This window comes from Manihot esculenta, chromosome 2, assembly GCF_001659605.2.
Source record: "Manihot esculenta cultivar AM560-2 chromosome 2, M.esculenta_v8, whole genome shotgun sequence".
Classification (NCBI taxonomy): Eukaryota; Viridiplantae; Streptophyta; class Magnoliopsida; order Malpighiales; family Euphorbiaceae; genus Manihot; species Manihot esculenta.
This window is the reverse complement of record NC_035162.2, coordinates 11,057,262-11,068,347: the sequence shown is the minus strand read 5'-3', so window position 1 is coordinate 11,068,347 and position 11,086 is coordinate 11,057,262. Positions and strand designations below refer to the sequence as shown.

Genomic DNA, 11,086 nt, shown 5'->3' with positions numbered 1-11,086 from the left:
GAATAGATTTATTTAACAATTTATTTTAATTAGTTTGCACAAATATTAGTTGTGGACATATTTCATATTTTGTAATATCAAGATTGGGATAATTAAATCCTCTGTTTTTTTAAAATAAAATGTAGCTGTCATAACAAGAAATTAGACCGAGTTACATCCACGGCCATAGTAGCATAAATACAATTGGGAAATTCTCCGACACAGACGCACGTATATTTGGGCATACGGCGGACAAAAGACAAAGACCAGCTACCATATAACCTTCTTCCAATCCATCCCAGCCACCGCCCTAGGGAAGCAGAGATCAAATGCCAGTTGGAACCGCCACCGTACCGCCATAACCCCCGCCACTTCAACAGTCCATTCAGCAGCCATACCTTTAGAGGCACACCCTAAAAGCCACCCCGAGGCCCGCCTCAGCCTCACTGTTCATCTTCACTAAACCCATCGGTGGCGGGGACCAAATAGCAGGCAATGATTGTTCCTCTAAAAATTACGCTAACCACCACCACAATTTTGAACAACAGTTGTAAAGGCACATGCAGAAATAAATGATGCTCATCAAGAAATTAAGCTACAACGCCAGAGAAACAGTGAGCACCGAGACAAATCAGATCAAAATGTGAAACTGTTTGCTCCAAACCAAACTTTGAATGGTCGCCGAGTTCCGTAATAACTAATATAACATTTCTCCCAAAATAAAAATCAAAACAAGGTATGCTAAGCTCACCAATGGGGAGGCCACGTGACTAATACATGTACAATTATAATATGCTGCTTATTGAATTCAAGTTCTGCACAGTTCCAAGGAATCGACACTGTGTTGTAATTGCATCTTTTAAATTTATTAAATTAATGTGGAGCTATTATTATGTACATGGATAAAGCTACACATAAGATCAACAGATTACATGCTAGCAACTATGGAGGAAACCTCTGTTTCTGGCTCTGGTTCTCCATCAGACCCGTCGGCACTTGTCTACAAACACCATTTAATGTGTTAGTAAGAATGTGGACCAGATTTCAGTAAAGATTTTACTCATCAAAAGATGTCCGGTACGCACCTCTAAATTCTTTGATTTGTGTTTGGAAAGATAACGATCCAATGCACCCTTGCCGTATAGGATCTTGGCTCCAGTTCCAGGTCCCTCGGCTCCTACTGATTCCTCATCAACTACAACAGCATCTATAATATCTTCACCTGTTCTAACATCAGGTATCTACACAAAAATTAAAAGATAGAAGTTGCATTATCTGATAATGGTGATCTGGGTATTATTTTTAACTGTGAAATGAGCGGGAAAAAAAAAATAGATCGTCAAGTAAAAGATGCATCCATTATTGGCAGATCAGGAGATTGACATGGTTTTGGGAAAAGAATAGAAGAAAGATATCGACTACAAAAAGATAAACAATGACTAGTTCCTAGGTCAAAAGTGGGGAAAATATGTTCTTCAAGCAGCATGAGAAACTTTACCCAACTAACTAAATCAAAAACCCAATTCCTAACTGTCCAGAGGTAAATAGCAATTTCACAGTACACAAAATGCACATCTAACAGGAGTCTTCTCCTTTTCAGCCCCCATCAGAGTCACCATTAGTCCACTCCATTTGATAACCCCCACCAAATGCCAAGAATTAATTTTCAACCTGTGAGATCCTTGGGGGCACATCCTACTACATAAATTGGCAAGCAACAGGATCCTAGGTTTGCAAGAATGTTGCTGAAAACACCTTGTGTGTGCCACTACAGGTCCTTGTATTCTTAACATGTTATGGCTCAAAATGACATGCGGTATTAGTTTTGCGCCATGGCTCAAATGACTCGTACGGACATGTAGTATTCATTTTGTATCATTCACCTAACCATCCCATCCTTCAACATTAGTCACATAGTTGTAACCCTACAGGCAAGTTTTCCACCAAAATTAGGAATATTCCAAAAACAGGGAAGAAGTAACATACCTCATACATGGCATCCATCAAGATAGTTTCAAGTATGGACCGCAACCCTCGAGCGCCAGTATTTTTCTTTATTGCTTTTTTAGCAATTAGTCTGAAAGCATTTTCTGTGAAATGTAACTTAACCTGAAAGAAGAAAATGAAAAAGTGAACCGTGGCCCAAAAATAATCACATTCTATGAGCAAGCATGTAAAAAGAGAATTTGACAAAGAACTAACAAAATCTCACATAAATAGGCATAGATAGATAGCATGGACGAAGTAGATGCGGATTTTGGAAAAGAGAGAAGCATCAAAAAGGCACTAAGCATCAAAAAGGCACTTACATCATTCATTTGAAACATCTTCTTATATTGCTTCCCAAGGGCATTTTTTGGCTCTATTAGAACCTACAAAACATTATTAGCCATCAATAGCACAATATAAAAAACCATACTGATTTAGACTTGTAAGGACTTCAGTATTTCTTTTAGGAGTCCAAACAAATAGTGCCAAGTACAACAATTAAACGATTTCCATGAAAAACCAATCCCCAGTAACAGCAAATCTTGACCACTTAACAAGCTCCATCTGAACTTGTATCCATGTAGAGATAACATATCACCAGGGTCTTGTAATATGAGCATTAAACTCTCTCATCATGATGCCGGTTTAATAAATTATATTATTAATCAATTTCAACTTTCTCCATGATTTCATCAAGAATATAGCAGCATCTAACAAGAAGATGCATAAATTATTTCTATATTACCTGGACAAGCTGATCCTCAGTAAGAGCTGACAAGCTCACAAGGATGGGAAATCTTCCAACAAATTCAGGTATCAAACCATATGAAATAAGATCACTACTTTCAACCTGCCAAAGATGAGAATTCATACAGTGTATGAACATCAGAAAGCTGACATGAGTGAAGAAAAAGAAAAGAAATGAAAGCCATCAGCTGTTACTTGTTGATTGAAGACTGTTGTAAACTTACAGTCTCCAATAATGATGATGTCACAGCAGCACTAGTAACAGTACCCATCCTCATGTTTGCACGTACAGGCGCACCAAATCCAATGGAAGAATCTTGGCGCCTGTAATAAATGCAAACACATCGTCATTTTCTATTTTAAAGATGGGTTCATATTGTTTCCCCTCTAGGACAAATTGATTGTAGTTTTTCTAGTGGCAAACCTTTCTGAAATAGTTTTATCCAAGTCAACAAACGCACCTCCACAAATGAAGAGTATATCCTTTGTATCCATCTGTAAAAAAACATAAATCAAGAAAGAGGGAATGAAGGCATATAAGAAACAAATGCTATATGGAGCTATTGGTAACCAGAAGTTGACATTCTTATTTTTTAATCACTTTCTCATAAAATTTGAATTCCTGCAAGTGATTTTAGGAATGCAATAGTATCCTTTGTTATTGGAAATAAAAATTTCCTTAAAGGGGCAGACCTATGTATATATGGTACCCAATTATTTTTTGTTAAAAAAAAATTATAAGTTATAATAGTGAAGTTTTAACTTTAAAATTAGGGGCACATAAATATGGACATAAGTCACTCTAAATAATAACAACAACAATAATAAATTTATAGCTTTAAAATATTATTTTGCTAAAAGGATATTTGGAAGTAAACTAAATAACAACAACTAAATATTTAGTGTAAATATTTGTCTTGAGTACTCCATAACTAAAAAATTAAAAATAAAGATGAACAACAAAATAAGAAAAAGGGAGAATGAAAAATGGTGAGATTAAAAATAAAGCTAAAAGTATACATGGTTTAAAATTTGTAATAGCTTTATGTACTCAATTATTTCTATTCTAGATTTTGGTACGCCAAAATAATTGAATTGCTAAGTGGTTAATGTACTTTTTTTTGTCTCTCTTTACTTTATTTACTTTTTTGACCAACTTCTTAAAACTTAGTTATCATAATTTTCAACTTCATTTTTGTTGGATGAAATTTACATTTTAGATGATTATCTTAAAAAATAATAATCATTTTAGCTGAATTCAAATATTTTGTAATTTAAGAGTTGGATCTTTTCATAAATGAGACTGTTGTTATAGTTATAAACTTATAATACGAATTTCTTTTTTTAAGAAAATATTTGTTTCTTATTTTTGTCTTCCAACATATTTAATAAAATGTCTTAGATTAATTGTGTTTATGCTTCAATTTATAGATGATTGATTGATAATTTTTTTACAATATATAGTAGGTTCATTATTAAAACTTATCAAGTCCCCACCCTCTCTTAAACATAGAAAAATTTAAATGCATTCATCAGTCAAACATGATTGCAACCTAAAACTATAATCCGTCAAACAATCAAAACCAAATGTTATGGGCTATCTTACCTGAATATTGTCACCTCTTGGATGCTTTCGGCCTCCCTTCTCAGGAACATTGACAACCTAAATCAAGCAATGGATCATGATGCAATTTCGTGAATCCATAAATTCACCCAAAAAAAATAATTGAAAAGGTTTTCATCTATGACTATGGGTTGAAATTTTGTCTAATCTGCTAACTCAAAGAAACATTTAACACAAATAGGTCAGATGGCTGTTTCAATTGCATCACGGGGGCATCATAATGCCAATGGAATGATAAATAATAACTCACTAAAAATGTTCCTATAGTTTACACAAAGAAGAACGTACCGTTCCCTCGAGCATTTTTAACAATGCCTGCTGAACACCCTCACCTGATACATCTCTGCTAATGTTAACACTCTCAGCCTGCAAATTGAGAAAATGATACATGAAGCATTTTTTTTTCCAAAAGAAAGGAAAAAAAGTAATGAACAGAAGGGAGCAAAAAACATGCGACTTGAGAGTAAATGGCGCAAAAAACCTTTTTTGTGATCTTGTCAACTTCATCGATGTATACAATGCCCTGCTGGGCAGCTGCCACATTATAGTCAGCAGCCTGAGATACGAAAAAGAAATGAAGAAAATGTGAGCACCACTTGTGCTCAATGGGGGCAGTTACTTCATAGTCCAAATAATTATTCAAAGTTCAACATACTCATGTTATTGTTGTACATAACAACTAATAAAGGTGCAACAGCCTTGCAGAAATTTTCACATGCTAGTCAGGAAATCACTGATTACATACCACTAATAAGAGCAACAGACACTGTGACTATTTTTTTTCCACAATCGATTTTGCCTTCTTTAAAGTGGGTTTTAAACCAATGGTCATGATTCCTAATCAATCATTTTCTAAAACTAGGACCCCATTTTTACAGTTTTGGAGTGTATAAAATGGTTCCACTATTCTCTTTTGGTAAGTGTGTGAGGGTCGCTCTCCAATGCACCAGAATTTCCAAGGGCCAGGGGAGGGTAGGCTATTTTGTGCAGCATCCCCCAGCCATTTGCAGAGAGGCTGTGAAAACCATATTTCATTTTCATGCATGATCAAAAACTGAAAGAGCAAGCAGCTTTGTCCACTACATGCAGTTATGCACCATATAAGAAAATATCATAGAGTTTTAGCTAATAATTTTAAAACAAGATACAATGATCCAGCAAACACTCCATAAGATGATAAGACATCCCAAATGGCATAGAATAAACTTCATAGTCAAGGGCATGAATTTTTGACAATATAGTAACACTTGAAACACAAGGGGAACTTAGGGTCATATGAAGTTACCAGTAGCAGCTTGCCCAATATGGACTCTACATCTTCCCCTACATATCCTGCCTGCACACCATTTTCATAGAACATAAAATTACTCGTCATAATAAATATCTAATGCTTATATATTAGTACTCACTTTACATAAATGAAAAAAGAGGACAAATGTCGTAAATCACATTATTATAGTTAAATAACTCGACTAAATCTTTGAACAAAATTCACAAAAAGATGAGATAAAACCATAAGCAGTAAAAATCATAAAATATCACAACAGTAAACAAATGACTGCCACAAACTTGCCTGAGTTAAAGTAGTTGCATCTGCAATAACAAAAGGAACATTGACAAACCGTGCCAAGGTTTTGGCAAGTAATGTCTTCCCTGTCCTTGAAATGACATCAAAAAAGCAAAGAAGTGAGACCAGTAACAGAGTCACCTTAATCAAACAGACCTACATATATATGTATAAAATTTTTGTTACCCCACAATCTGTACTAAAATGAGAACAAGGCCACTTAAAGGACATAGTGAAATTAAATAAACAAGCAATGAAAGAAAGAAATGGCAGCACATATGGGCATAATGCATGTAGAACGTCCACAATCATTATTTCGATATTCTTAAGAAAACAGGCTTGGCCTAACTCACCCTAAGATAACTAGGGGGGAGGAGTGCCAAGACTTTATAAGGGGCCCATTACTCTTATCCCAATCCAAAGTGCGAATTTCACACACCACCTCACATCTAGGACCAAACACTTTCACACTCATAGAAGGCCCAATATTGAATGCAGAAACCTAATACCACCTAAAGAGAATGAGACAAGTCTAACTCACCCAAAAGCTAACTCAAGGGAGAAAAAATGCCCAAGCTTTATAAGGGGTACGTAATATGTTACTGCTTTACCAAACCAATATGAAAATTTAACAGGTATTAGTGAAGACAAAACTATAACATCAAAAGCAGGAAGATGGATATCTGACTCTAAAATTCACTCAATCAGTTAAAAAGTAATAAAAATAAAGAAGCTGACATTAGTATCTATTCATCCAGGTCTAGGAAGAAGAGTATATATTCTTTTCGATACAGCACATAAACAGGAGTATATGCACCCAAGAAACTCACAATCACAAAATAATGAAACCTCTAGATTTCTAGGTTAAACGGAAAATTTTAATTTCTGAAAACAATGATTAAAAGTAAGAGAATATAAACAATCATAATAGGAATAATGATAAATCACCTGAGCCTGTTGGTCCCATTAGAAGAATGTTACTTTTCTCAAGTTCCACTCCATCATCATCTATAGCTTCTGTTTTGTTGTTCCCTGAATCTCCTGCAGACCTAATGACCCAAGGTGTAATAAACATGTTAGAAGTCAAAAATCAACAACTCAAGTGATGAACATCATTAGTGGAGATATTGTGACTCAACACTATGCATGCACATTCTTAGTTGTTTACTATTGACCCTGTGGTCCAACAGACCCTTCTGCAGCCTCTTAGGGTTGAAACAGCAGAAAGGCACAATAGGGTTGGTCATTCTGTACATGCCAGATCATGAATTAGTAACTGCACCCAATCTCCCAAAAAATCCCAATTGTTCTAATATGGCTAATATCCTCTTATTATAGGAGGAAGGGCCAGAGGCCTGCCTGAGAGGGTAGGTGAAGGAAAGAAACAATCACCTGAGTGTAGCTAATAACAAATCAAAAAGAAAGGTGATATACAAAGAAATAAAATTTGCAAGAAAATACAACATCAACATCACATACTCACAGGACAATTAATAAGTAGTAAAAATCCTAACAAGAATGTGTTCCATCTAGTATCTTATGGAAATATTACTGCTATAATTAGAAGAAGCTAAGTTCCATACTAAAAGAGAAAAACAAAGGAAGACAAAAGTATTAAAATTCATATTTGAAACAAAAAGAAGTTTTGTACATATCTTATTAGTTATAATGAGTAAGAAACAACGGTAACACGTGAATAGAAGGGAAAGAAAACAAGGGGACAAGAAGGAGGAAGAGTAGACAATAAAGGGGAGAGAAGATGGGTGAAGAAGACGAACATAACAAAAAAGAGAGGATATAGGAAAAAAGGAAAAGAGAAAAAAGACAGCCTAAATGAAGAATAAAGGAGATCGGAGAGAGGAAACTAGGTGAAGGAGATTGTATACAGCCTATTTGCGGCAAAATTTTTATCTTCTTTTTGTGGTCCAATATTTTTATTGAGTGCTAATTTAAACTGAAAATGTCCCAGTACCTATTTAGTCCTTGTCTCCATTCCTTTTTTTTTTTGGGGTTGCTTGAACTAGGTGCATTACATAGCTTTAAACCAATCCTCAACCTCATATCAATGTCATGGATGAAAAATAGGATCAAGTAAATAGAAAAGAAAAAAAAAGAAATGGTTGCAGACAAAATTTATTAGAGGTGTGCCTGGAAAAAGGTGTGCGTAGGCCTCATTAAGGGTGCCCACTCGAGCATGATAGAAGTGCAATACCTGGCACCTAATAAGCCTTTAACAACAATGATACTTCTGCAGATCTGGGAATAGCTTGCTGACACACTAAGTCATCTATCCATCCCTGCCCACCTCACTGCTCTTTTGAACTACTCTCTCCATCTCATTTCAAGTGTTGTTTTAGATTTTGTTTTCTGGTCCTACTTTATTTGCCATTTTAGAAAATTAAGGAAGCTTTTTTTTTCCCAAGTTAACCCTTGTTTATTATCATCTCCAATGCATTTATTTCTTCCTTATCACCTTTCTACATTCCTTATAAAATGGGTATTCATGTCAATTACTAGTTTTTTTTTTTATATAAATGCAGTTATCCAATTATTTTCTTAATTTTCGTGCAAAAACCTTAAGACATTTGAAATAGGACGAAATGGAGAAAAAGAAGAAGATTTAACTGCTAAATATCCTGCACTATTCTCTTTTCTTAAGCCAGCATGAGAAGAAGAAGGCAAAACACATACTACTGGCAATTTATCAACACTGACAATCAACCTTAAGAATGCGCACATTGCTATGCCATTCAGCTAGTTCACAGTTTAATGAGATGATCAGAATAGTGGGAAAATTGGTCACACAAATAGTTGAACAATGTTAGACTGTGCTTCATGCCCAACTGAGTTTCACCTACAAATCCCCTATTGTTCGCACATGACATGACAAAGGAAAAAGGGAACAGAAGAAGGTGTGCATATGGTGAAGATGTATAACTGACCACTTCTGAATGGAATCATGATAGATTCTCTTGTAGTGATTGTAAACTGCAACAGAAAGCACCTGTATAGAATACATTAAATTAGAAATAAACAATATTAAGGATGTAGAAGATATGGAAAAATATAACAAAAGAAATGTTAATACAAGGCAGAGAAGTGGCTGTGTCTTGCACAATCTACATCATAACTTATGAACAAAGTTCAAATACAGGCAGGTTTCTTTCCAAAAAAGTAGTAACAAAAGAAACCAAAAAATGCAATTTTTTTATAAGCATTGTGTCGTTCTAAGCATTTCTGTTAAAAGGCAGTAATAAAAGTTTCTACCGATGCACAGAAGCACATCTCTATTGGTATGCTAAAAAATCCAGGCAGCATAACCAAAAACTTTCTATCCGAACATTTAAAAATAAATTACGTGCAAGAAAAAGAAAAGGAACAACTAAACGAATTGCAAACTTTTTCTTAAACAACATAGTCAAAACAAAATTTACCAAACTTAAATCAATCACATATCGTGAGGGAACCAACAGTGTGCTACTTGTATAAGCATTTTAAAGACAAAACCAATACATTTAATCATAAGCAATCAACCAAACAAGAAGGAAAATCACCTTTTTAGCGCGTTCTTGTCCAATCACAAATTTATCCAGTCCCTTACAGATCTCTTTTGGCGTTGGAAAATTATTACCCAAATTGGATCCACCCCAGCACCCATCTTTCGAATTCGACCCAGACCCACCTCTACCTCCACGAACTACATCCATTGAGGCTCCGTTTACCCGAACTGTGGCAATCCCATCTCCCGGAGGTTGCCACACCTCTGGCGGATCCCCATAATTGGACCCACTATCACTACCATTCAATTTCTCGGTCCAATTTCTACCAAAATCCTTACTCGAATCACGGCCACTTCTCCTATTATCCAATAATTGAGTACCCTTCTCAAAGAATTCACCGCGCAGCGAGACGGGGTTGAAAGCGGTGGAGTGAGAGGGAGAGTTGCCGAAGTAGTCATCCAAGCTTCTTCGATGCGTAGAGTAACAGGTAGACATGCCACCCGCGAACATGTAATTGAGTAAAAAGTTTCTGAATTGAGAGGCTCTAAGAGAAGCCGTTTCCTTGGAAGTTTTCGATCTGAGAAGAGCAGCCATGGTGTCGAAATTAACGCGGGAAAGTAACACAAAGCGAGGTAAAATGAAGGTCAGAATAATGGAGAATTAAGGGCTCATAAATGGGTCAAAATGGAAATTGCTAGAGGGATTTGAGACATCTGGAGGTGAATTTAAGCGGGCATATCCTAGACTTTATCATTATAGTGAGAGGGTAGAGAAATTTTATAGATAATTAAAAAAAAAAAAAAGAAAAGAAAAACAGGGATATTAGCCAGAAGTCCAGAATGAACACACAATGTACTACAGAGAAATATCTATTCTGGCTAAGCGCTGCCAGTCCAAAATGGCGTGAGCTTTCGAGAAAATCCGCTGCTTTGAGTTAGGTGTGCTCCAAACGACATCGTGTCTTTTAGAAAAATACTGGTCAAAAAAAGTGAACGGTGGCGGGCTGATTGGCTCAGTGCCAAAATTCAGGAACCGTGCAAATCATCTCGGAGCGAACTACAAAAGAAAAGGCGGCGCCCATCGATTTGGAAAGATTATTATTTTATACCCGAGCCATGTTGGGTCTATTTTTTACTTTCTTATTATGTAATCATCTCATTGCATTAAGAGCTCATCCGATTAAAGCACAAAAAGAAAACAGAATCTTCAACATACATAGCCCAATTCACTATTAACAGAATCCAATTTAAATTTAAGACATATGACACCATCGATTTATGTATATTGCTATTTTCACAAGTCATAAAATACAATAATCAAACTATAAAATAATAATTGAATTTTAAAATTTATCGAGTACGATGAAAATAAATCACAGAGGGACCTTTCTCGTCCTACTAAACAATTACTTAGAAATAGGTCAATCAAAATTTCAAAACTTACTATCGCTATCACTATAAAACTAACTACATTCTGATGCCAAAAGTCTCTAATTTGCAATCCTTCGACAAAGCGTGACTCAGCAGAAGGAAAAACAAAATCTAAAAAAATTAGAATATCAAAACCACAAAACCACTCTCAAATAAAATAAAATCCTTCAAAGAAACCAAGAAATCAAACTACATAAATGATGCAGAACAAAACAGTCAGGGCGTCGACAAACAGACACAATCTGTTGCT

The 11,086-nt window shown here is 35.5% G+C and overlaps 1 protein-coding gene across 1 annotated transcript; it reads right to left on the bottom strand.

Annotated features, from left to right (window-relative positions):
• Positions 1-665: 665 nt before the first annotated feature.
• On the bottom strand, positions 666-10,441 carry LOC110609604 (CLP protease regulatory subunit CLPX1, mitochondrial). Its single transcript, XM_021749307.2, has 15 exons — positions 9,461-10,441; positions 8,849-8,910; positions 6,855-6,955; positions 5,913-5,992; positions 5,625-5,675; positions 4,821-4,895; positions 4,628-4,705; positions 4,322-4,378; positions 3,140-3,210; positions 2,940-3,039; positions 2,714-2,818; positions 2,289-2,351; positions 1,966-2,088; positions 1,065-1,220; positions 666-979 (listed from the first exon to the last, which is right to left on the bottom strand). Exons 1-15 carry the CDS (start codon positions 9,998-10,000, stop codon positions 908-910), a joined length of 1,734 nt encoding a protein of 577 aa, XP_021604999.1. The 5' UTR covers positions 10,001-10,441; the 3' UTR covers positions 666-907.
• Between the last annotated feature and the right edge of the window lie 645 nt (positions 10,442-11,086).

Excerpts from the sequence above, each read along its gene's own strand:
- LOC110609604 (XM_021749307.2), bottom strand. The coding sequence starts at position 10,000 with ATGGCTGCTCTTCTCAGATCGAAAACTTCCAAGGAAACGGCTTCTCTT. Across the intron at positions 2,352-2,713 it reads CTGAGGATCAGCTTGTCCAG|GTTCTAATAGAGCCAAAAAA; the intron begins GTAATATAGAAA and ends AATGTTTTGTAG. Across the intron at positions 2,089-2,288 it reads AGATGTTTCAAATGAATGAT|GTTAAGTTACATTTCACAGA; the intron begins GTAAGTGCCTTT and ends TTCTTCTTTCAG.